The sequence below is a fragment of the Plecotus auritus genome (genome assembly GCF_963455305.1).
Source record: "Plecotus auritus genome assembly, chromosome: 4".
NCBI classification, from domain to species: domain Eukaryota; kingdom Metazoa; phylum Chordata; class Mammalia; order Chiroptera; family Vespertilionidae; genus Plecotus; species Plecotus auritus.
Window position 1 is genome coordinate 93,801,367 of NC_137775.1, and position 26,948 is coordinate 93,828,314.

Here is a 26,948-nt window from a genome sequence, read left to right on the forward strand (position 1 = left end):
TCTTTAGATAAGAGATTTTAGACTTGTGTTCTCATTCACACATCCATAACATTCTTTAGGGAAGAATAGGGTGTGTTTTGTTTTTCATTTGTAATTAATAGGCTTTCTTTACCTAGAATGTGGCTTTGATATAAAATATAAAGTTTTTTTAAGTCAAAATTACCTTTTTTTTAGTATCTCCCTGCCCCTTCAGAATAGTATGTAAGATTATGAAAGATAATAGAACAGAAATGGAAAGGAGAGAACTTAAGGGATACTCAAGGAGAATTTACTGAAAAGATTATTTGAGGGGTGTGGTTAGGGTCAAGGACAATGCTTATGAAAATGGATTTTAGAGCCAGACTTTCTGGGTTCAAATCCCAGTTTCACCACTTACTAGCTATGTGTTCTTCTCTAATTACTTAACTTCTTTGTGCCTTATTTTATATTTTAATAATACAGTACAATGCTATTTAATTGATTTTTCACAACCACCATTCCATGAAGTAGCTAAGACAGGCAAGTATCCCTTTGACCTATGAGGAAACCAGAGAAGTTAACATATTTGGATAGGGAATGAACTTGTGGCAAGTGAGGCCTGGCAGTCATATCCCTCTGCTGCCAAGGTTGGGCTCTTTCCAATTCACTATCTGCCTCATTTAAAGAGGCATGCCCCTCCCTGACTGCTCCAGGAGGGAGGCAGGTCACATGGTGTTCTTGGCACAGCCAATTCTCAAACAAGCAGGAGGAGCTTCTGGGGTGTTTCCAGAAATGTCAACCTTTGATATTCCTTGTTTCATATCTCCACCCCTGTAACTATCCCAACTTGATTTAACAAACAACAATCACACGATCTAGACAGTATAATTTTATTTTGCCTGCAGAGGAATCAGGGATGAATAAGTGGATTTGATTGTCTTAGAAGAATTAGATGCTATTTTCCATTCAAAGAAAGAACTGAAAATGAGTTGTTTTTTCCCTGAATGTGTGGGTTTTAACATGCTACAGTCAACTCTGCAGGTAGCAGTGAATTAAAGTCACATGTCATATCATCTCTTACCTCCCGAGGCCTGGTGGGAAGTAAAGCAGAGCCAGAGGAGTAGATATCCATGCCTCTCTCATCCTGACCACTGCTTCCCTACCATGGAAGCCCGAGCCCGTGGAATCAACCTCTCAGAGCACAGAGCAAAGCAAAGACAGGAGGAACTTGATCCTAGGTAAGGGTGGGCAAATGGAGAAAAATCACTCTGGAATTCCACCAATACAGATAGCAAAGGCTTCTCTTTCCTGTAACGGGGATAGGTAATATCTTTAAAGAAATAGCAATTCACAGGAGGAACTCACAACTGCATTAATGTAACCATGCAGCAACTTCATTTTTTTAATTTGCCTTTTCTCCTTTCTTTCCTTCTGATTCAAATTGGCCTCTTCAAGTACTCTGACTTACCTGCCTCCTTCTCCCCTACACATCTACTCCCTTAATCATTAAATCCTTGGGACAATAAGGCTCTGGTCAACATTAAACAAATTTGGGAACAAAGCCTCAGGTCTACTGACCACAGAGACTGAGTTTTCAGTAAACTAAAAAAAACATCCAGGCCTCAGTTGCGTTTCAACTCCAGATGCAGGAAAGCAGAACAAACCAGATGAAGTGACGCCATGGCTGACATCAGGACAAGATACAGTCATCAACTACCCCCTCCCTATCTTAGCGCTGGCCAATCAGCACCCTAGTGCTGACCAATCAGTATAGACCAAGACCCTAACTCATTTAGTCACCATAATAAATTATTCTCCCCGCCCCCTCCCCCATATAACCCATCCCCTGGAAGCCATTGGTGAGGTCTTTGAGCATTAGCTCACCTGTGACTTTCAGTGCTACGCCGTTTTTTAAACCAGTGGTCGGCAAACTGCGGCTCGCGAGCCACATGTGGCTCTTTGGCCCCTTGAGTGTGGCTCTTCCACAAAATACCACGTGCGGGTGCGCACGTACAGTGCGATTGAAACTTCGTGGCCCATGCACAAAAGTCGGTTTTCGGCTCTCAAAAGAAATTTCAATTGTTGTACTGTTGATATTTGGCTCTGTTGACTAATGAGTTTGCCCACCACTGTCCTAAACTAATAAACCCTTACTTTCTTGCCTGCAATCTCCTGTTTGCATTTGATTGGGCTTTGATGTGCACAGGCAAATGGGCCCCTTTAGTCCAGTAACATTAATTATCCATTGATGTGGACCAAGTTACCCCTAATGCAGTGGTTTAAAACAACAAGCACTCATTATCTCACAGTTCCTAAGGGGCAAAAATCTGGCAGCAGCCAGCTGGGTGGTTCTGGCTTGGGTATCCCATGAGATTGCAGATGCTTGAAGCTTGGATTGGGCTGGAGGACCTGCATCCCAGATGGCTCACTCACATGGCTGTTGGCTAATAAAGTCAGTAATTATCTCAGTTCCTTGCTGGCCATAGGCAGAGGGTTTCAGTTCCTGACCATGCGGACATCTCCAAAGAGCTGCTTTTAACGTGGCAACTGGCTTCTCCCAGAGGGAGTGATTCAAGAGAGAGAGCAATGAGAAAGCTACATCCTTTTACCAACTACCTTCAGAAGCCTACTACCATCACTTTTGCCACATTCCATGTATTGGAATTCCCAAGTTTAGCTCACATTTAAGGGGAGGGGAACTAGGTTTCACTTTTTGAAGTGAGGAGTACTTAATAATTCAAGAACCTATTTAAAACCACCATATACTCGGAAGGAGGTTAGAAGGGAAAATGGTTCAGGGTGGTTTCATAATAGAAATGGAGGGCTGGTCTGCCAAAGATCTGAGAAGATCTCGGAAGAAGGTCCTCAGTGCCCTTCCACACCCTTCTCTTCTCCCAGACACTAAGGGTCCCAGGACACCCTGGTAGTGGGGCCCTGCAGGGACCCATTCTTCTTGGCAATCCCTGTGCCTTCTTAATCTTCCCTACTCATTATTATACCTACCCCAGTTCCCTCTATGTTTCTTGGCTCCTTATTCTTGAGAAACAGTTAATCGAATTTAATTGGAGTATTCATGGTTTATAATGGACTCACAAATTCCTACGGCAAGTTACCAGAGGCTTAATAGATCTAAAGACATCAATCTCTACAATCTCTTTCACGTGGGAGAAAGACTGCTTCAGTGACTTTAGGAAGCCACTTCTGACTCCCCAATGATATCATAAAACAACAGAACACCTGCTCAACATTATATGATTGAATTATATCAGCAAAGCTGAAGACCTGTTTATGATTTGCAACTGACAAGAAACCTGCACCCGGAGAGAGAGGTTGAGTGGCAGAGGTTAGTGACGTTGCTCCCCAGCAAGAGGCTCTGCACTGAACTTGGTCTGCTAGGTAGGATTCCTGAAGCCATCATCCCACCACTGTTCCCTTAGCAAAACAGGTAGCTCACTTCAGGAGCCCAGGGAAATAGGGAGTTGGTAGGAGGTTACTTTATTTTCAACTAGAGGCCCAGTGCACAAAATTCATGCACGGGGGAGGGGGGTGTCCCTCAGCCCAGCCTGCACCCTCTCCAATCTGGGACCCCTCGAGAGATGTCCGACTGCCCCTTTAAGCCGGATCCCAGTGGGATCGGGCCTAAAGGGGCAGTCGGACATCCCTCTCACAATCCAGGACCGCTGGCTCCCAACTGCTCGCCGGCCTGCCTTCCTGATTGCCCCTAACCGCTTCTGCCTGCCTTCCTGATTGCCCCTAACCGCTTCTGCCTGCCAGCCTGATCACCCCCTAACCACTCCCCTGCCAGCCTAATTGATGTCTAACTGCTCCCCTGCCAGCCTGTTTTCTCCTAACTGCCCTCCCCTGCAGGCCTGATCCCCCCCAACTGCCCTCCCCTGCAGGCCTGGTCCCCCCCAACTGCTCTCCCCTGCAGGCCTGGGTCCCTCCCAACTGCCTTTCCCTGCAGGCCTGGTCGCCCCCAACTTCCCTCCTCTGCCGGCTTGGTCACCCCTAACTGCCCTCCCCTGCAGGCTTGATCACCCCCAACTGCCCTCCCTTGCAGGCCTGGTCCCTCTCAACTGCCCTCCCCTGCTGGCCATCTTGTGGTGGCCATCTTGTGTCCACATGGGGGCAGGATCTTTGACCACATGGGGGCAGCCATCTTGTGTGTTGGAGTGATGGTCAATCTGCATATTACTCTTTTATTAGATAGGATAGAGGCCTGATGCATGGGTGGGGGCCAGCTGGTTTGCCCTGAAGGGTATCCCAGATCAGGGTGGGGGTTCCCTTGGGGCATGAGGCGGCCTGGGCGAGGGGCCTGTGATGGTTTGCAGGCCGGCCACTCCCCCTGGTGACCCAAGCGGAGGCCCTGGTATCTGGGGTTTGTTTATCTTCTACAATTGAAACTTTGCAGCCTGGAGCGGAGCCAAGCCTTCTGCTTGCTCCGTGGCCGCAGCCATTTTTTGGGGGATTTATGTATCTTCTACAATTGAAACTTTGTAGCCTTAAGTGGAGGCCTGGGCCGACCAGGGTGTGCAGAAAGCTTGGCTTCCTCCATCACCGGGGGCAACCCTAGCCTCCTGCTCTTTCGAGCTCCGTGGCTGCCGCCATTTCTGTTTGGACTTATGTATCTTCTATCATTGAAACTTTGTAGCCTTGAGTGGAGGCCTAGGCCGGCAAGGGCAGGCAGAAAGCTTGGCTTCCTCCATTGCCAGGGAAACCCAAGCCTCCCTCCTGCTCTCTGTGGCCTTAGTCATCTTGGTTGGGTTTATTTGCATATTTGCTCCTGATTGGCTGGTGGGCGTGGCTTGTGGATGTAGCGGAGTGATGGTTAATTTGCATATTACTCTTTTATTATATAGGATTATATAGGATGATTTGGGGAGAATGATGTGGACAAAGAGCAATTACAAAACACTATTAGGCTGCTGCTGGTTCTCCAGAAGATGAGTGAGTATATAATAAGGCAGCAGTTCTCAAACTGTTGGTCAGGAACTCTTTCTAGTCTTAAAAAGTATCAAAGATCCCAAATAATCTTTGCTTGTGTGTTATTTAACATCTATTTACTGTATCAATTAATTTCACTTAATATTTACTATATTAGAAATTAAAACAGAAAAAAATTATTATTTTTAAATAATAATTTTTTAAATACTTTAAAGTCAATAATACCTATTACATGTTAACATAACATTAAAATAACTATTTTAAAAATATAGAAAGGTGGCATTGTGGTGTGTTTTTGCAAATCTCTTTAATGTCAGGCCTAGTAGACGCAGCTGGATTGTCATACCTGCTTTTGCATTCAATCTGTTGTGAAATCACGATCGGATAACCTGTGGGAAAAAAACTCTGAACAGCCAGATAAATCTTAGTATTATTATGCAAAGAGTTGACCTCAGAAACAAATCCTTTGAGAACCACTAAATTAAAGAGGTATTACAAACTCTCCTCTTAATTTTGCTGATGGCAGACTCTAAACAAGAGAGTGCTAACATCAGCGCTTCATGGCTCTGGGAGTATGGCTGACATGTGCAGACATGTAAGGCCACCAGGGCTGCTCTCAGTATGCAAGGGGAGCCACAGGGATGAATAAAAGGAAGTGTTGTCCAGAGGAATGGAAAAGGCTGGATGGCACATTAGAGCACAAGGGGAATTTTGTTCCTGTGTAAGATTTTTACTAATATCTGCTTCCCAGGAACTCTTTGTGGGAAGGCTAAGGTTCACTTCCTTTTGAAATTACACTGAGTGGCCAGATTATTATGCGTTCAGAGATTGATCTCTGAACGCATAATAATCTGGCCACTCAGTGTATATCCTATATAATAAAAGGCTAATATGCAAATTGTCCCCTCAACCAGGAGTTCAACCAGCAGGCAGGCCGGCCAACCACCCATGTCCCCTCCCCCTGGACAGGCTGGCCGGACCCCACCCATGCATGAACACATGCACTGGGATATATATATATATATATTAGAGGCCCAGTGCACGAAATTCGGGATTTTGCCCAGCCTGCACCCTCTCCAATCTAGGACCCCTCCAGGGATGTCCAACTGCCCATTTAGGCTCGATCCCGGTACAATCGGGCCTAAACGGGCAGTCGGACATCCCTCTCACAATCCAGGACTGCTGGCTCCCAACTGCCTGCCTTCCTGATTGCCCCTAACTGCTCTGCCTGCCAGCCTGATCACCCCCTAACCACTCCCCTCCCAGCCTAACTGCTCCCCTGCCAGCCTCATTGCCCCTAACTTCCCTCCCCTGCAGGCCTGGTCACCCCTAAGTGCCCTCCCCTGCAGGCCTGGGTCCCCCCAACTGCCCATCCCTACAGGCCTGGTCACCCCCAACCTCCCTCCGCTGCTGGCCTGGTCACCCCTAACTGCCCTCCCCTGAAGGCTTGATCATCCCCAAATGACCTCCCTTGCAGGCCTGGTTGCTCCCAACTGCCCTCCCCTGCTGGCCTGATCACCCACAACTGCCCTCCCCTGCTGGCCTGATCACCCACAACTGCCCTCCCCTGCTGGCCTGATCCCTCCCAACTTCTCTCCCCTGCTGGCCATCTTGTGGTGGCCATCTTGTGTCCACATGGAGGCAGCCATCTTTGACCACATGGGGGCAGCCATCTTGTGTGTTGGAGTGATGGTCAATCTGCATATTACTCTTTTATTAGATAGGATAGAGGCCTGGTGCATGGGTGGGGGCCAGCTGGTTTGCCCTGAAGGGTGTCCTGGATCAGGGTGGGGATTCCCTTGGGGTGTGAGACTGCCTGGGTGAGGTTTGCTCTTTGCTGTAGTCTTTCCCTCTTGGTAATTGTCAATGTTCCATGTGGCTATTAGCTGCCCTATCAGCCCGGAGTCCAGGGTGAGTATGACATTGATGGAGAACCATCCCTAGCTAACCCTTGTTGGACATATAACACAAATGAAAAACAACATGTGTGGTTTTCAGCCATTGAGATGTTGGGCTTGTTTGTTATAACAGCACAATCTGTCTCATTCTGACTGATACAGCCACCCGACTAGAAAGGCAAGTAAAGGATACAAAATGTACCATTTAATGCACACCTATTGGGAGCTTACTGTGCATCAAACACAATGCTAGGTGCTACGATTACAAATGGTTTAGATTTGGCACCACCCTCAAAAGGGCTTATAAATAAAAAAATAATAAACAAACAAACAAGCTGTCTCTCTGTTGCAATTACCACTATTTTAACAAAGGTGAAGCTAGGGGATTGGAGGGAGAAGTCCATGAGTCCTGCATCTGTCATGGAACCGGCAAGGATCAGACAGCATACTTACCGGGGATTTTTGAAGGGATTTTTAACTGAAGAGACCATTTTTGAGATGTGGGCAGGGTTAAAGTGGCCAACAGGGATATGGAGGCATTCGTGGCAATCAACAGGGGAAAGACAATCCCACCGCAGGCCGAAGGACAGGGTTAGGAATGGTGTTACTGGGCCTGGCAAGATCCGGACTCATTGCAAAGGAGCTGTGTGACACCAGCTGTAGTTCTAGAAGGGCACAGTCATTACCACAACCACATCAAAACAGGTAGGGAGCAGGAGAAAGCAATACTCTTAATTCTCTCTCCTTCTGCTCTCTGATCTCCTGTCTGTGCTTCCTACTGGCCAGATCCATTTGGACACAAGAGACAGGGGGCTGGTTATCAAGGTGGTCTTTACATCCAAGGACAAATATCCTTATAAGAAGGAGGCAGAAGGAGAATTAAGACAGAAGAGAAGCCAGCCATGGGATAGAAGCAGTCACAGAGAGAAGATGCTGCACTGCTGGCTTTGAAGATAAAAAAGGGGACCTTGAGCCAAGGAATGCAGTTCTGGATGCTGGAAAAGGCAAAGAAGACAGCTTCTCCCCAGAGCCTCCGGAGGGAGCACACCTGCCAACATCATGATTTTGGCCCAGTACAACTCATTTTAAACTCTGGTCTCTACAACTGTAGGAGAATAATTTTGTTTTAAGCCACCAATTTGTGGCAACTTGTTATAGCAGTAATATGAAACATCAATAGCTTAGGACAGAATCTCCACTGCCTCTAAATTCTAAGGACTTGATACTGGATCAAGTTCATTATGTCATGTGACTTCTCACTTGCAAAAATATGGTATTTGTTCTCCTCACCTCCACACCCAGTTCTCCTGACAAATCCAGACATCAAATTTAGCAGTGGACAGAGCTTTGAACAGTCCTCAGTGGTCCTCAGGCCCTTTGTAAACAGATTTCTGTCAGGCCTGTCCCCACCAGTTTCAAACATATCCAGACACACACTAACCCCCTGTAATGTATTGTCTGAATTTTGAATAACATCATAAGAAATCTTGAGTCTAAGGCTAAAATCATTTCAGCTTTTCTGATGGTCTTGCTGCCTTTTGTTCTAGTCAGTTATACAGTCAGTTATTCTTTCCTCTCCACTAGTCTGTCAATTCTGCAAGACCAGAAACTCTATACCCATTTCCTAATATGCACTTGGCAGTTAGTGTGTTCCAGTCGATGTTTGAGTCTGTATAACACAAATGAAAAACAACATGTGTGCTATTCCACAACAATAGAGTTTTGGATGCAATAAATAGGCTGGTTTGAGTATAATGATTCTTAGCACATAGGTTCATTATTGAGTGTGCATTACCATCCAAAATCTTACAAGACTGTAGCTCTTTGTTTCTGAGAGTGAGAGACATCTCCCCCTCCATTCCTAACACAGACTAAACTTTGACTTCAGGAATCAGATTGTCCTGGGTTTAAATACAGGCTTTTCCATCTATCAACTATACAACTTTGGGAAAATTACTTAACCTCTCTAAGCCTCAGCTTCCTCAGCTGCAAGATTGATGCTCTGTTCACTGCAGGATTATTGTAGTATTACATGATGCCTAGCACGGAGTTTGCTTGGAGTGTAGGAAGCATTACAAAAATGATATCCACTTAGTCAATGACTTCTTCCATGTATTCCCTTTTAAAACGGTGAGGCAAAGATTGTGAATGTTCTTTGGGAGCACAGTGGAGAAGTATACCTTGAAAGAGGCAGCTGACCGTCCTACAACCAGGGCCTAGACTACTGTGGAGGGAGTGAGATGTGTTATAAACATGCAGGGTGAGATAATGTTTTTATATAAAATGTTGATAATTTTTGTATTTATTCTCACTTTTCAAAATATTGCATTAAAATATTATTTATCTTGATTACCTACTTTATTGGCACACTCTTATTTAAATTTTGCACCCAAAGCAATGCTTTATTCACCTGTCCCTAGTCCTGCTCTGCCTACAGAACTTTGTGTCAGTTACATCACGGCCTAGGTACGGAACCAGAACAGCCAGAGAAGCCTGTAGGAAAAGATTTCGGTTTTCCTCTGAGTTTGAACTTGTGCTTTCCAAACCCTAGAAACTATTACCCTGCATAGAAAGAGAGCAGACGGTATGGACTACAACTCCCAGAAGGCCGCGCGGCACTAGGCCCTCTCCGATTGGCTGCAAGGCTCGGAACCATCGCCGATTGGTTGCGCTGGCCCCGCCCCCGCCCGCCCTGGCCGGGATGACCCAGGGCGGTGAGTCCCGGGTCAGAGTGCTCCCGAAACCAGCTACTCAGGCAAGTCTCGGCCAGGCCCACAGGCTCCATGGCGACGCCGCCCGTGTCCCGGATGCTGCGGCGGGTCCTGAGCTCCAGTGTCCGGAGCTGCAGCTCAGGGGCTCCGGTGACGCAGCCCCGACCCGGGGAGCCCTCCCAACCTGCGGCGGAGGTGAGCCTGCTCGCCCGCATCTGCACCCTCCCGGGAGCGGCTGCCTGGCAAGCTGCCCCCTATGCCCAGAGAAGCACCCAGGCTAGCCTGGGGCAAGCGCTTCTGGGAGGGACTCCTCGTCGCTTAATTGGGGGTGGGGAGAAGAGTGCAGTGATGTTCCCTGGATGGACTGTCCGTCTCTCAGATACTTCAGGGTGGGGGAGGGGTTCGCTCCTTGGGGGTCTTGCTTAAATGCCTCCCTGCCCACCAGCACCCACCAGGTCTGAGTGGCCTCAGGGTATGGGGGGCAGGCGGATAGGACTCTGGGTCCTAGGAGATATTATCAGCACCCCTCTCAGCGCAGCCCCAAGCTCACCCGCTTCCTTAAACATTTTCCTCCCCATCCCCCAGCGGACTTGTCTGGGTATGATCAGGTGTTCTTGAGACACCCTTCTGTGCAGTGTGACACTGCCTAAAAATGTCACCTTGGTGCCACCAATAGGCAGTTGTCACCTCGGTGGTCACAGGGCTCTCACTTTCTGTTTCATCTTCATTCCCCTCAGGAGGGTTCAGCCTCGTTTAGGGCAGCCGGGAGCAGGACCTGGGCCCTTCAGGTTAGGGGTTCGGTATCTATCTCTTCAGGGTAGGGAGCCCCTTCCACCCCTACCCACCCCCCCATCCCCCCCACCACCCCGCCCCAGTCCTTGACAGCATCCCTCAGAGTGATTCCTATAATAACAAGTTTTAAGTTTGCTCTTGTTTTGTGCATGTGGTCAAAGAATAATTTGGGGAGAAGCATATCTTTATTTGCTGAAACCTTAGTTCTAGACCCATCTGGTCCTTCTCCTCCCATCTCCCAGCACAAGCCTTCAAGTCCTGGGGTTCATCAGATCCTGCTCCCCCACCTCTCTCACTACTGCCCAATGAGGGGGAGCCAAACTCGCTGTCCCCTCTGGGATCCTCAGATAAGCAGGTCCAGTTGCTGGGAAATGGAGAAAATGTTCAGTATTCTTGACCTCTGAACTCCATTGAGGGGGAAGTAGGAAAGCAGAGATTGCTGAGAGATCTTTAAACAGTTCCAGAAAAGGGATGTTTCTTCTTCCCCTGCCTCTAGTTCATTTTATACCTTTCATGAGAGGACCTGTGCTAAGGGCTTTAGTTCTCACAGTAAAGCACAGAGTCGAGTCTGTAAATCTGAAGAGCAGAGTGTATTTCAGTGTGGAGGCTTATGAAGTAACTCCCCTGAGTCACAGCGCTGGAAAGGGGCAGTCACAGGGCTGACGGGGGAGAGGCTGCCCCTACCTTTTCCTTTGCACCGGGAAGGGAGCTGTCACGAGCAGAGAAGAGCATGGACTGTGGGACAGAGCGCCTGGAATTGAGTCCCAGCCCAGCCACTTCCTAGCTGTGTGAACTTCACCTCCCAGTGCCTCATCTTCCCATTTGTAAAGTGGAATAATAGTGTCTACTCCATCAGGTGGTTATAGGGACTATAATACATACACACACACATACTTAGAACAAAGCCTGGCACACATAAATGCTCTGTTAAGCATATATTTGTTGTTATTATTATCTTTGCTGTCACTGGCCCATGCGGTGTCCCGTTAGTCCCCTCCCACCTGGACATTCAAGATAGTCATTCTGTCAACTATTGGACCACAGACTGCCCATCTTGGTCGTTCCCCTCTTGCGTTGCCCTCAGCAGACAGATTGTCCCTTGAGTGCTGGATGCTCTCCCGCCTTTCTTGGAATTTGCCCATAGTGCTCAGCACGGGGATCTGCCTGCAGTGGAGTCAGCAGATATTTTTGATTGTTTGAAACCCAAGTGAGGGGCATGGATCGTAGGCACAGGAAAGGGAGCCCCAAGTTTACAGTCTTGCTCGGCCTCCAGTTTTACCTGGCTCCTGGGCTGCCTCTCCTTCCCTCTTCAGGTCTTCAAAACCAGAGGGTTGAAGCAGCCCGTCTTGACACAATGGGGAGGGCACAGAATGCCTTGGAGACTCTCAGAGGAGAGACAAGCCTGGAGGCACATGTGGTCAGCCTATCCCAGAGCCTGCCAGTTGGCGAGAGCAGCGGTGGGGGCCCCTGGACCCCTATCCCCCTTTCCTTCCTGCAGGGTACCTTTCCCACACCCCGCACAGGGCCTTGCCCTCTGGTTTGGGATGGGGGGGTGTTGCTTGGAGAGACAGAGGGGCAAGCCACTGGGTAGCTAACATTTCTGTGTTGTGGTGCGGGTGTGAGAGAGCCGGCTGTGAGGCTGGCTGAAAGGGGGCCTTGGGATTGGTCCAAGGACAGGTTGAGCAGCTTCTACTTCTACATGTAGAAAGGGTAAGTGGCGGCGTGTGGGGCTGTGGGCATGTGGGCATGTGGGGACATGAGGATGTGGGAAGGGGAGAGATGGCTACCTGCCATTGTGATTGGGGCGGCCCGGACAGTCTTCTCCAGGAGGCTTACCCCAGTCCAAAAGCACTGCACCCCTCTTCCTCCCTCTTAGGCTCCATGTGGGCTTTGTTGGGGCAACAGGGGACTGGTCTCGGGTGCTGGGCCAGCTGCCTCAGGCAGGGGAAGAGAGGGACTCCGCAAGGCCACGGCACCCAGCTGTGCAAATGGCTGGAAAGGAGAGATGGTGGAGAGGGGTTATGAGGAAGGAACTGGGTATAGGAGAAGGCAGGAGAGACCGCAGGGCCTGGCCTGGGGCAGGACACGTGGAGGGAAAGAAGACAGAGGGCAAGCAGGGTGTTATCTGGACTCCCAGCCTGGGCAGCTCTGTAAAAGCTTTGCTTCAGTAAGTTTGACACTCCTCTCCAGGAGCCAGAGATGTGAAGACCTCACACTTAGGGTGGGGTGAGCCGTGAGGGAGTGAGGCCGGGGGCTGGGCGCTGTGCTAAGTCCTCTCACGTGGCAGAGGTTAATTTTGAGGCGCCCGGGGTATACATCATTGCAAACTGCTGGTCAGTCAGGACCCTGATGTTCAAGTTCGGTGTGTGCTTTTTCTCCTGAATAACCCTGCTACCCTGTGTATTCTCTGGAGCTATTCGGGGCTGGCCTTTACCATTGAAATCTTATGCCCAGGTGACTAATGCCAGGGGAGGCACTTAACTCCTTAGTACCACCCGTGCCCATGCCACTCCACTCTGCCCCAATCCGCCCTGGACAGGGAGACAAGAGGTAAGCAGGTAGCATGTGGTAGGCTGCTGAGAACTGGTTATTGGCACTGGCATCGGTGGTCCTGGAGGGACTCGGACACCACTGTCCTGCCTTGGGTGGTGTGAGAGCAGGTCAAGTCCCAGCAGTGGGTGGGAAGGCCAGGGCCTTGCAGGACTGGGAAGGGTGGGAAAACTAGCACTCACAACTAGTGCTGCTCAAGAATACTTGACTGGTGATTGAATACACCAGTGTGAGTAGGAGTTATTTTAAGGAAGTGGCAGGAATCACATATTTAATACCTATTCTGTGCCAGGAACACCGCCCATCGAGTTAGGTAGAAATATTATCCGCACTTTATGGATGAGGAAGCCAAAGCTTAAAGAATTTAGCTCAATAGGTAGTTCGTAAGGAGCAGAGCCAAGCTTGTAATTCAGGTTTGCCTACTCCCAAAGCCTGTGCTAGAACCACAGCAACTACCCCGGAGTGAACCAGCTGCTGCTGCTTTTGTCCTGGGGTGGCTGGGCCAGGAGTCCTCAGCCCTGGCTGCAGGGAGGAAGCTACAGCCTTTCAAACACACACAAGTCCAAAGCTCGACCCATCCCAGAGCCATTGGCGGGCTCTGGCCTCAGTACTAGAAGCTCTGCAGTGATGTTGGTGGGCAAGCGGAGCCGCTGTACCACGCTACACCACCTGGGCAGTCGAGGCCAGCCCAGAAATGCGTGGTGACCCCAGTGTAACCTTCTCTTTGGAGTAGGAGCCTGCCTCTGGGCTTGTTGACACAGTTTGCCACTTGTTACTGACATGTAGTGTAGACACCAGGATACTGAGGCCCACAGGAGGGCTCCCCACATGGCAAGCAGCCTGGTCCAGGCTGGGCTCTGCGAATCTGAGCAGCTGGGGCTTTCTATTCTGATATATCTAGCCCTTCCTGGGGGAGGCATTGCTGGCTACCCTGCCTGTGGCCGTGCCCTCTGAGTCCTGGGCTCCTTTGATGACACTGGTATTTTTTCCTCAAGGAGATTTAAGGGAAAGGAAGAAAGTAGAATAACAAACGTAGGATATGCAGTGTTGGAGGAGAAAAGAGGCAGGGATGAGGCTTGTTAATATCTGAGAAAGAGAGGGTGTGTGTGTGTGTGTGTGTGTGTGTGTGTGTGTGTGTGTGTGTGTGTGTAGGAGGCTGGGCAGGTGCCGGCAGTACAGAGTCTGAATGAACCTAGATAAGGTCACTCCAGGTCTCAAAGTGGAATTGGGCCTGCCCCTCCCTGGTCAGAACAGAGCATCTAATTTCCTTGTGGATGCCCCATTACACTGCTGGCTCCCTGATTCTGCTGAGTCATACTCCTTGGCCCTCACTTGTTCCCAATTCCTGGATTTATTTTGGCTCCTCCCTCGCCCAGCCACCTCTCCTGTATGTTAAGATGAGGATCAGGAGAGGCATCATGGCAAGTGACGAGGTGGGGTCTGGGCTGACTGACAAATTAATGAATTGCAAATAGCTGTTGATGGGGAAGCAGGTGCAACTCTGCCCTACATCCGATTCCCAGGTGTCCGACCTCCTGGGCTCTGGTGGCCAGTGGGACTCTTGGCTCCGAGCCTCCCCTGCCCCACCCTCAAGGCTACTGCTGGCAAGGCGGTGGAAGCCAGGGAGGAAGGTATGGTTAGGATGGTATTAGACGGCAGTTCAGAGAAGTGACTGCTGCTCCACTGGCCATAACTGAGCAGGGTTCCTCAGAGGACGTGGGGAACTGGCCTCAGAGTGGGCAGCGTGAGGGCAGTTTGACGGGAGTACCCCCACATCCCCACACCTTAACTCCTGTCCCTTCTCTCTACCAAGTCGGACTGTGGCCCTTGGCCCTGGCTGCACAATAGAATCACCTGGAGAGATTAAAATCACAAGTGCTCAGAGATCAAATTCACTGATCTCTAGAGGAACTTTTTTCTTAAGCTCCCCAGGTGGTTGCACGGAACATTCAGGGCTGAGGAGGTCACTGGCATAAATGTTTCTCCCTCCTGGGTTCAGGCGAAGTTACCCTGGACCTCAGGAGGGCCTGAGGCCTTCTGCCTCTTAGATTACAAATAATCCTAGGTGTTTACCTACCAGCCCCCTGGCCCCTCCCCGCCCCTCCCCTCAGCTCATTATTCCTTTTAATTTTACAGCTGGGAAAACAGGCCTTGAGGAATTAGGGCGCTTTCCCAGTGTGTAAGGTCACACCTGGCCCAGAAACCAGGCTTCTTGCCCCATCAGAGCCCTTCCCATCGGCCTCGGGGATGACTGCCAAGGTCATGATTTCTTAGTTCTAAAGGTTCTGAAGAAATGGCTCCTCCTCGCCTGCCTGTTGTACTGCCCCATGCATCTTCTGGGACTCACCCTGTCAATCAGAGGAAGGAATTTAGAACTTGGAATCAGAGACCTGGATTTGAATCCAGTTCTGCCGAGGGTGTTCTTGGACCCCATCCAAGCCTTAGTTATAATCCTTCATGGAGAAGGTGTGGGAATTAATTGAACAGAGAACATTCTTTGGAACTTGAAGATGGTTTGCAAATGTTCCTTCTTGGAGCAATGATCTCGTCAGCAACTGTCTTGACCCAGGGTTTTGCTCTGAAGGTGCGAGATCAGACTTTGGAAAAGGTGAGACTGGCTGCTGCTTTTCTCCCCAGCAGGGGTTGGGCCAGCATCCTCCTCCCCTATAGGCCTCAGACCACGGTGGGTAATTCTTCCTTCCTGCAGTGGCTCAGGAAGGATAAAGACAAGTAATCTCTGCAGGGTCATTCTGGCCCCTTCATTCTGCCCTCTTGGGGGCTGGGAGCCTCATTCTTTCTGCAGGTCTCCCAGGTTGTGCTGTCCTCACCCCTTGGCCTGTGTGCGGGGAGCCCTCCCATGTGTATACCCTCCTCAGCTGTCCTGGTGGCTTGGCCTGTTGGGTCCTCCTGGGCATTGGGGATGCCCCAGGGACTCCAGCCAACAGGAAGATAGTTAAGGGGGAGGCAGCGCCCTAACCGGTTTGGCTCAGTGGATAGAGCATCGGCCTGTAGACTGAAAGGTCCCAGGTTCGATTCCGGTCAAGGGCATGTACCTTAGTTGTGGGCACATCCCCAGTGGGAGGAGTGCAGGAGGCAGCTGTTCAGTGTTTCTAACTCTCTAGCCCTCTCCCTTCCTCTCTGTAAAAAATCAATAAAATATATTTAAAAAACACACACACACACACACACACACACAAAAGGGGGAGGCAGCTTGTGTGACACCCAGAGTTGGTGGTTTTGCCTAGAGCTCTTTCTGCCTCTCTTGATCAAGGGAGGGAAGGGGAGGCCTTGGTTGGAGAGGTGACTCACCACGTCCCAGCCGTGCAGCGATGGTGCCACCGTGCCTCACTTACCTGCCTCCTTCCTGGGCCTTCTCTCCCAGGGACCTGTCCAAGAGATAGCGAGTCATTTGTTCCTGGGCAGGCTTCCTCTGAGGGCAGGGGTGCGCATGTCCTGCAGGTCCGGACTCCAACCGAGCAGGTCCTTCCCTCAGTGCAGTCTTGGGGGAGGGGGGACCCCAGCTCCCTCAGGGCTGCGGGACCCACACGGCTGGAAAGGTGAGAGGTGCTGCTGCACAGATGGGAAGGGATTATGTCCCAGAGGTGGGCTTCCCCCAGGCGGGCTCCCTTGGCTCCACCCCTGCAGTGTCCTCCACTCTGACCTGACCTGTCCCTGCAGGAGCTGTCCAGGCGGAGGCAGTTCCTGAGGGAGCACGCGGCCCCCTTCTCTGCCTTCCTCACCGACAGCTTTGGCCGCCATCACAGCTACCTGCGGATCTCCCTCACTGAGAAGTGCAACCTCAGATGTGAGTCTCCTTCCGGGCCCTCTCTGCGCTCCTGTTCCTCTGCCGAAATCTCCCCATGCCAGGAATCCTTGTCCGTGTCCCCAGTTCCTCTTTCTAACTTCCCCACCACCTTCTGCCTTACTCACCAGGTGGGGTTCAGGACAATATTGGGGTCCAGGCTGAGTTTTATGATCCTGGAAGCTGGATTCTATGTGGGATTAGATTTGAGCAGAGAATTGCTGTTGTGTTTGGGGTTGAGATTAGATCTGCATCTCTCACTCCTCAGGGTTCTTTCTTCTGCTCTCCTGTTGCCCTGCAGTGCCCAGCATTCAGGATGTGCCAGGGTGCCCCACTAGACACCAAAACTGTGAGGTCCACAGCAGGGCCCATGGCCAACACTCCAGCTGTGGAGACACCCCAGTGTCTAGAGAAGTTCATTAACTTGCCCAAGGTCATCTGGGGCCAAGATGATGCAGAGTCCTCGTTTCATAATCCTACGTGGACTTCCCTGGGGGTGTATCCGCTGCTTGACTTCTCAAGTTTGTTGGCACTCCCTCTACCTCCTTCCCTCCCTCCCTCCCTCCCTCTCTCTCCACCTCTTCTCCTCCCTCCCTTCCTTCCTCTGTAGTTCACAGTAAGAAATGTGTTCACTTCATGGCCCAGGAAATATGTGTGTGCATATGTAAATGTTGAACCAAACATTTCTATTCAGTTCTAAAAGACCAATTCTGGAGCCGTCATGACTTTCTCACAGATCTGGTCCCAATCCTTGATAGCACTGAACCACCAAAACTGATGGTGGGGATGGCGCCCTCACCCGCCAGGACCCACCTCCTTTACCCCATTCTGCTACCTGGCCCTGATATAGTACCTGAGTTTCCCAACCGATCAAACAGCGTGGACAGTAATCTGGAGTAGATAGGCTGGTTGTAGCTACAGAGAACAGCGGCTTTGCCAGGCCAGAGAGTAAGTACTTCCCAGCCTTTTCACCCCATGACGCACACACGGAAGGGTAGCTATTTGCCCACATCAGATGAAATGAAAGAGGGTGAACAATGCCAGAAGGAAAGGGCCCCGGCCCTGGCCCTGGCCCTCTGGGCAGGCCTTGCCCAGCACTGAGGAGTCAGCATTTTGGCATCCCCCTACGTCAAGCCAGGCTTGCTCTCTACCTGGCTTATCTTTAACCTGTACCCTCAGCTCCCCCACGGTGGGGAGGGAGTGTTACCATTTCACAGATGAGAAAGGTGAGGCACAGAGAGAATCTGGCCTAGGGTCTGTACCACCTCAGTGTCTGGGTGGAGTCAGGAGAAAGTCCTGGCCCGGTGGGGGTGGACACATCATGGGCCTGGCTGCTGTCATTCCCCCACGCTCCTTCCCTGCAGGCCAGTACTGCATGCCCGAGGAGGGGGTCCCACTGACGCCCAAGGCCGACCTGCTGACCACAGAGGAGATCCTGACCCTTGCGCGGCTCTTCGTGAAAGAAGGTGTGGACAAGATCCGGCTGACGGGTGGAGAGCCGCTCATCCGGCCCGACGTGGTGGACATCGTGGGTGAGTCTGACGGAAGCTGTCCCCACTTCTCCCAGCTCCTGCCTCATCCAGCTGGACTCCGATATTAGTACTAATCTTGGCAGCATTCATTCATTTTTTTAGAGCTTTATGCTCACCAGGTCCTTCCACCCTCTGAGATGAGTACCATTGTTATTCTGCTTCATTCAGAAATGAGGTGCAGAGAAGCTCATTATCTTGCCCGAGGTCACAAAGCTTGTAAGTGCGGAGGCTTGCTGTCACATTGAGACTAAAGTCCTTGTGGGGCCTGGGCCCACTGACCTGCCTCCCTGCCCGCTGCCTCTCCGCCTCTCCTCCAGGCACGGTGCCGGCCTTCACACTGGCTGCTCCCTCTCTGGGAGCGGAGGGCTCACTTTCTGCTTCAGTCAGGTCCCTGCTCAGATGCCGTCACCCGTGGAGACCTCCTTGACCACTCTAAGTGCATCTCTTATACAGACCCCGAAATACAATTTAAAAATGAAAATATAAAGTACATTTCCACATAGACATGCCAGCTGCTTTCTGTCCCTGGGGTTGTCACGCTACAGCCCACAGGCTTAATCTGGGCCACCACCTTTTTGTGTGGACTGCAAGCAAAGAATTTTTTTTTTTATGTTTCTGTAGATTGGAAAAGAAAATCAAAAGAATAACATTTTGTGACATGTGAGAATTAAATGAAATCCTAAATTCACTGTCCATTAATGAAGTTTTGTTGGAACATAGCCACACCTCCATTTACATATTTCCCAGGCTGCTTTTGCAGAGTTGAGTAATTGCAAGGGAGACCATGTGGCCAGCAAAACCATAAATATTTACTATCTGGTCTTTTGCAGAAAAAGTGTAGCAGCCCCTACTTTACCCTATCCTACCTTATTTTTCTTCACAGGATTTGTCTCATTTTGACTTTGTTATTTGGTTGTATGTGGTTTTTTGCTTTGTATTGTCTGTCCCCTCCACCAACTATCATGAAAGCTCTGAGTGGGCCGTGGGGCTCTGGGGGGCGGGCGTGGGGCTCGGGGGGGTGGCTGTGGAGCTCTGGGTGGGGGGCCCATGGGGTCTTGGGGAGCCATGGGGCTTTTGGGGAGCCATGGGGCTTTCAGGGACCCATGGGGCTCTGGGGGGTCCATAGGGCTCTGCGGGGGGCCGTGGGTCTCTGTGGGAGCTGTGGCAGGGTTTGTTGCAGTTGTGCTCCCAGCACCTGGGACCGTGCCCGACACAGGTGGTACTCTCCACGATTTGTCGGATGAATGGAGAGTGGTTGAAAGTGCAATCTCTGAAGCAGGACATACCCAGGTGTGAGTCCCAGCTGTGCCTCTTACTGACAGCATACCTTTGGGCAACTTTCACAATCCGGACAGAGATGGGACCTGCCTTACAGGGGAGGAATGAGGAGGGAGTGCTCAGCACGTACCAGTGCTCTGTAAGAGTGGCCCTGCTCTGCTTCTACGCCCCAGGGTCGGGCAGAGAGACCTTTGCTCACGTGATTGTAGCTGATGAAATCAGAGGAAAATAAGGTTGTGTGTTCTTGATAGTTGAGCCCTCCACCCCCTCACTTCCAGCCCCACCCCAGCTATTATGGGTAGGACCTCCCAACCCTCAGCTCTCCACCTCATTTGCTGGCTCAGCGAGCATTCTCTGGAGTGCTTTGTCCTGTCTGGGCCTGTGCTGGGCACAGTGAGCCCCTGACACTGCCGTAGGCAGAAGCATCCGCTGGAGCCTGCCATCTGACAGGGGCTCAGGATCCCGACAGCCCTCTCCTTTCCTTTCCCATGGCCAGCTCCCTCCGCCCACCACTGGTCACTTGGTCTGGGATCCTGCCATTATTTCTGGGCTGGACACCCTGTCCCAGGAAAGCTGACCAGTATTTCTGGTGGTTCCTCGGAGCTTCAGAGAGAGCTGGGTTCCAGGAAAAGGCTGAACCTGCTGAACTTGGCTGGCTGCCAGGCACAGCCCCTGGTTCAGGCCACTTCGTGTGCCTTCTGGCCCGTGTTCAACCTTAAGTCCCTGTGTTTCCTGCACATCGTTGTGATGCCGTTGTAATAACTTCGTTATTATTTAACAGGAAAGGAGGAAAGGGCAGACCCAATAGTATAGGCATGCCATTTATACAGCTTTGCCAAAAAGCTGCATCTAACATTCTCCAAATCTCTTCCCAGATGATTGATGGGGGAAGGGATGTGATAAAGGACATGTAGATGCATGCCATGTAAGGTCTGAGTGACATGGGAGGATGCTTACCTGTCAAACCTGGAAGCTAAGTGAGTCAGGGGCTAAAATAGGTGTGGCCACTACCAGTGCAGGAAACCTGAATATTTAAATGTCCAAACAAAGGAAGTTCTAGCTGTCTTTCTCTTTCACCTGTGACTCCTGCTGCAGGGGTGGGGGAGGGGTGCTCCTCTGCGCCCGCACAGCCACGTGGGACTTTCACAATGGACTAATGGATTTTAATTAGCTTGGTTACTGAACTACACCTGGCTGCACCATGGAGCAGACTCTCTGGGCCAGGGGTGGGCAAACTTTTTGACTCGAGGGCCACAATGGGTTCTTAAACTGGACCGGAGGGCCGGAACAAAAGCATGGATGGAGTGTTTGTGTGAACTAATATAAATTTAAAGTAAAGGAGCGGAGGGGAGAGCAAGAGAACCCTCCGCTCTTTCGGCTTCTCGGGCCGGATCCGGCCCTCGGGCCGTAGTTTGCCCACGGCTGCTCTGGGCACTGGTTTTGCTTTTGACACTGCTGGAACCCCAGCTGCACTTTTTCCAGGACTGGCTAAGGGGCAGGGAACTTTGGAATCCGAGCAATGTAACTTCATGCAAATAAAGCCTTTTCCCACATCCCATTATCCCGTGGGGGCTTCTGAAAATTCTTATCTTAGCAGTACCCCAAGCACCTCCACCTCGCTCCCATGAGCTTCGGGGAAGTTTGATTCCCTGGTAACAATTATACAGCCACTAATTGATTGGTGCCAAGATAGGGCGTCATTATTCAGTGCAGCTGGTCCTGAGGTCAGCCTTGGTGTTGCTTGTCTGGTTTTGCTGCTTCTCTGAGCCTGGAGCTGAAATACAACTGAGGCCAGGATGTTATCTCTAGGGAGTAAAGGTCAGGGGATCTAAACAGATTGACCAGCGATATGCTAGGGGAGGGAGGGTCACCCTCGACTTTTCTCCCTGGTGACCTTCTGTACCTCTCCCATCGTCCTTGTTCTTACTCTGCTCATCTCTGTTTAGCTGGCTACCACAGAAATATCTCTTTGAGATCCTGCTTTCAAAGAGACAGTGGAAGTGGAATTGCTGGGTCATATGTAGTCCTATTTTTAATTTTTTTAAGAACCCTCCATACTATTTTCCACAGTGGCTGTACCATTTTAAATTCCTACCAACAGTGACAAAGTTCCAATTTCTTCACATTCTTGCCAGCACTTTTATTTTTATTTTTTTGATAGTAGCCATCATAATGGGTATGAGGTGGTATCTCATTGTAGTTTTGATTTCCATTTCCCTAATGATTAATTGAGCATCTTTTCATGTGCTTATTGGCCATTCATATATCTGCTTTGGAAAAAAAATCTTCAAATTTTTTGCCCTTTTTCAAGTTGGGTGCTCAATTTTTACTGAGTTTTAGGGGTTCTCTATTATCCTGGATCTTAGCCCCTAATCAGATATATAATTTGAAAATATTTTCTCTCATTCTGCGGTTTGCTTTTCATTCTATAATCAGTATCTTTCCATGCCCAAATTTTTAAATTTTCAAGAAGGCCATTTTTCTTTGGTTGCCTGTGCCTTTGGAGTCATATCCAAGAAATCATTGCCAAATCCAATGTTGTGAAGCTTTTGTCCTGTAATTTCTTCCAAGAATTTTATTGTGTTAGGACTTACATTTAGGTTCTTGATCCACTTAGAGTTAATTTTTGTGTATGGTGTTAGGTAAGGATCCAACTCCATTCTTTTGAATGTGGATATCCAGTTTTATCAGCCCCATTTGTTGAAAAAACCCCAAAACTGTTTTTTCTCCTATTGAATGGTCTTGGCAGCCTGCATAAATAGCATTAGACTATAAATGAGAGGGTGTATTCCAGGCTCTCTATTCTATTCCATTCCTCTCTATGTCTGTCTTTATGCCAGTACCACACTGTTTTGATAACTGTAGCTTTGTAATGGGTTTTGAAATCAGGAAGTGTATATCCTCCAGTTTTGTTCTTTTTCAAGATTGTTTTGGCTATTCAGGGCCTCTTGAGATTCCATATGAATTTTAGAATGGTTTTGTTTTTTAGTTCTACAAAAAAGGTCCTTGGGAATTTGATAGGGATTGCATTAATTCTGTTGATTGCTTTGGGTAAAATTGACACTTAACAATAAGTCTTACAACCCATGAACATGGGATGTGTTTCCATTTATTTATGTTTTCTTTAATTTTCTTCATCAATGTTTTGTAGTTTTCATTGTTAAAGTTTTTCACTTTGGTTAATACTAAGCATTTTATTATTTTTATGCTATTATCAATAGATTGTTTTTATAATTTCCTTTTCAGAATGTTCATTGTGTATCTGTTGAGATTTTAATTGCATTAAATATGTACATCAAATTGGGGAGAATTAATATCATTTTATTCATAGACCCACCATCTCATAGACATCTCTCTACTTTGTTTTGCTCTTTGCTCCAGGTGGCTAAACCCAAGAAACTACATCACCTGGGGTCCCTTGTCTGTTGGGATCCTGATGGGTTGAGCCCTCCAGTGAGGTCAGGTTATTTTTACTGCTCCCGGCTCTATTTCTACACTGGGTTCTGACAGTAGCTGTATTCCCTTTGAGACTAGAACTCCCACAGGGCAGCCTCTCTCCATGGGCTCCTAGCTTAACTTTCTCTTTATATCTGTCCCTTTGGCCTTACATATAATAATGGATCCCCAATGTTGCTAGTCTGAGCGCTATACTATTCATTGTAGAGGCCCCTAATTCCTCCCATATCTTTGTAAGTAGTTCTTTCAGTATAGTCTCTTCATTTTAACTATCTGGGATGAATTCTGTTTTATGCTAGGATCCTGACAGACACAGTGTCATTTTTTAAGTTACATTTTCTCATTTCATTGTTGATATATCCTCTAACTCTACTGTCAATGTTATAACATGTCTCTTTAGATTCTTTGGAGTGTTCTGTGCTAGCAACCATATCATCTACAACTAAAGACAATTTACTTTTTCTATCTATATGCCTTTAATTTCCCTTTCTGGTTCTATTGCAATATCTAGGCTCTTAAGTACAATATTGAATAGTAGTGGAAATAGGAGACTGCTTTTAATGTTTCCTCAAGGAACCTGATCACTTTTTATTTACTTATTTTTTGTTATTATAATTCAGCTACTTTATTTCTGTTTTTAAAATTTATCTTTATTATGGAAAGTATTACAGATGTCTCCCTTCTTTTTCCCCATTGACCCCTTCTAGCCTCCTCCTGCCCCCTACCACAGGTCTTCACCACAATAATCAACAAATGACAAGTGCTGGCGAGGATGTGGAGAAAAGGGAATTCTAGTACACTGCTGATGGGAATGTTGATTGGTGTGGCCACTATGGAAACCAGTACGGCGTTTCCTCAAAAAATTAAATGTGGAACTGCCATTTGACCCAGTGATCCTACTTCTAGGAATATATCCTACCAACCCTGAAACAGTAATCAGAAATAATATAGGCACCCCTATGTTCATAGCAGCATAATTTCTAAGATCTGGAAACAGCCCAAGTGCCCATCAGTAGATGAGTGGATAAAAAAGCTGTGGTACATTTACACCATGGAATACTATGGAGTAGTAAAAAATAAGGATCTCTTACCCTTTGAGAAAGCATGGAGGGACCTGGAGAGTATTATGCTAAGTGAAATAAGCCAGTCAGAGAAAGACAAGTATCACATGATCTCACTCATATGTGGAATCTAATGAACAGAATAAACTGATGAACAAAATAGATCCAGAGACATAGAAGCATGGAACAGACTGAGGAATCTCAGAATCTCAGAGGGAAGGGGGTGGGTTGGAAGAGATTAACCAAAGGATGTATATGCATATATGCATAACCCATGGATGCAGGGAGATTTTAAACTGCTGCTGCAATTTCTTGAGTAGTTACTACAATATTCAAGTTTTCTACTTCTTTTGGAGTCAGTTTTGGTAGATACTTTTTGTGTGTAATAAATCAGTACCTATTATTTCTTTTTTAAAAGAAATCAGTGAAGAAAAGATCAGAAACATTTGATTCATTTAGTATTTGTGAATGAAAAAAATTTATAATGCAAATTCTGTCATTAAAAAACTTATGTACAAATTAAAATATTACAGATAACCCCTTTTTGTTTGTTTTGTTTCATATAGAAACCTTAAAGACTCAATTCATTTCAAGAGATCTAACTATGAGTACTCCAAGAAAATATTACACAAATTGTAGGCATCTTGGATTTTTTAAAGTATATTTCAATACTTAAATTTGTGTGCATGCTTTAAACAACTAGTTATATTTCCAAAATGAGAGAATCTAAACATAGTGTATGATCAGCACCAGCATTTAAGTTTCTGATGTTAATATTAGTCTAGTAACCGTGCTGTACTGAAACATGTTATGATACAGTTGAATCATTAAATATTATACCCCACATCCCCAGAGCTAATACTGTGAAATTAAGTATTTAAGCATAATCAGTTATGGACAGCCTCTTTTATAAATTGCTGTTTAGCAATACACAAACCGTCTCAAAGATGAATGCTTATAGGTAGACATTTAGTTATACCAGTAAAACAGCACGTCCTGAAAATATGGGCACATTTTAAGACGATTTTGTTAACCATTAATAGTTCCACAGTAAGAACCTACTTTAAAAACAAAAGAAAATTTAATCATCTAGTGCATGATTGATTCAACATGGTTCCCAGGGAACAGACCAGTCACTCGATTGCAGACTCCTTCATACCAGCCGTCATCATTCTTTATTGCATAAATGACTGCACCCTCCATAAATGATAGCTCATCATCCTTGTCTTTTGTATCACATATTGCCACAACTTTCTCAGTATAATTCCTGGATGATTATACTGAACTACTGTGGTCTCCTCGTCTTTATGACCCACTGGAGGTGGAGGCGGTGGTGGTGGAATGTCATGTGGTAGAGGGGGTGGTGGTGGAGTTGGACTATCAGCAACCAGTCCAGTGGTGGGTGGCGAAGATGTAGGCATGGCAGAGGGAATGCCAGTACTGCTGCTTCCACTGCTTTCTCAGCTTCCACTTCCCCCACCACTTCCACTGTGTGTCCTGGGTCTCGGGTTTAAAGAAGCTGTCCTGCCTGAGCCGCGCTGACTTCCACACCTAGCAGGACTTGTCATGTAGTCATTAGGAACTGTTTGGGGTTTAACAGGTTCCAGGGTTTTGCAAGGAGTGTTCCTTCCCGCATTCCCTGGCCAGACATGGGAGGACTTGTCTCAGCCGTGTGCCAGTTCTTGCAGGCTGACTGTGTCCATGCAGGATGACTGTGTCATCATCCAGAATTGTGTAGTCCATAGGTTTCTGAATATACCTGACAAGGTGCTTCGTATTTGCAGGTGCTATTATTTTGTGAGTTCTTTTTTTGTTAATCCTCACTGGAAGATATTTTTTCCCATTGATTTTTTAGAGAGGGTGCAAGGGAAGGGGTGTGTGTGTGTGTGTGTGTGTGTGTGTGTGTGTGTAGAGAGAGAGAGAGAGAGAGAGAGGGAGAGAGAGGGAGAGAGAGAAGGGAGGGGAGGGGAGGGGAGGGGAGAGAGAGAAGAGGGGAGGGGAGGGGAGGGGAGAGGGAGAGGGAGAGGGAGAGGGAGAGGGAGAGGGAGAGGGAGAGGGAGAGGAACATCGATATGAGAGAGAGACATCAATTGGTTGCCTCCCGCAAGCACTTGATGGGGGCTGGAGATTGAAACTGCACCAGGTGCATGCCCTTGACCGGGATGAAACCCATGACCCTCCAATGCAGCACAGGCTGATGCTCTAACCCAGGGGTGGGCAAACTTTTTGACTCGAGGGCCACAATGGGTTCTTAAACTGGACCGGAGGGCCGGAACAAAAGCATGGATGGAGTGTTTGTGTGAACTAATATAAATTCAAAGTAAAAGAGCGGAGGGGAGAGCAAGAGAACCCTCCGCTCTTTCGGCTCCGCGGGCCGGATAGAACAGCCAAATGGGCTGGATCCGGCCCGCGGGCCGTAGTTTGCCCACGGCTGCTCTAACCACTGGACACACTGGCCTGGACAATTTTGTGAGTTCTTGATGTATTCTTATTTGTTGTCAAAATACCAATCTCTCTTCAAGCTCCTTTTTCTTTATGAATGTCCACCCTCTGTGAGAGATGATTGATGGAAGACTCATTTTCTAAGGCTGAGGGGCTTGGATGTCCAGCAGTTAGAGCACATTGTTGGCCAATGCATTTATTTGATAAGCAACACTAGCTAGGGGTTGGGTTGTGTAGGCTTTGCTCTCTTTAAAGCTTGTCTCCTGTCTGTAGCCTGTATGTAGCTGTTTTCACAGTAGTCTGCCATCTGGGTCAGGTTCTGGTACCTCTCTATCAGCGCCCCCCTGCCAGATGGGATCTCCTCCTCTGGTAACATCTGTAGCTCTGCCATTCCTCCCACTCTGCATTGCTTCCTCTGGTGTTAAAGAGACAGGAAGCAAGGTCTCAGAGGTTCCGAGCACCTCACAGCCCAGATGCAAACTGCCTACCACCCTCCTGCCTGCCAGATTAAAACATATTTTTTA

At 48.4% G+C, this 26,948-nt stretch overlaps 1 protein-coding gene and 1 pseudogene across 3 annotated transcripts in view; one reads left to right on the forward strand and one right to left on the reverse strand.

Annotated features, from left to right (window-relative positions):
• The first annotated feature begins 9,489 nt into the window (after nucleotides 1–9,489).
• MOCS1 (molybdenum cofactor synthesis 1) overlaps nucleotides 9,490–26,948 on the forward strand; it is a 44,487-nt gene continuing 27,028 nt past the window's right edge. For both annotated transcript variants that reach the window (XM_080663270.1, XM_080663271.1), the window contains exons 1-3: nucleotides 9,490–9,706; nucleotides 16,532–16,658; nucleotides 18,020–18,187. In XM_080663270.1, coding sequence (XP_080519396.1) covers nucleotides 9,584–9,706; nucleotides 16,532–16,658; nucleotides 18,020–18,187 — 418 coding nt within the window. In that variant the 5' untranslated portion in view covers nucleotides 9,490–9,583. The remainder of the gene's footprint in view (nucleotides 9,707–16,531; nucleotides 16,659–18,019; nucleotides 18,188–26,948) is intronic.
• Nucleotides 25,072–26,815, reverse strand: LOC308246413 (abl interactor 1-like; annotated as a pseudogene). Its single transcript has 2 exons — nucleotides 26,530–26,815; nucleotides 25,072–25,698 (listed from the first exon to the last, which is right to left on the reverse strand). The product of its transcript is annotated as an abl interactor 1-like (transcript).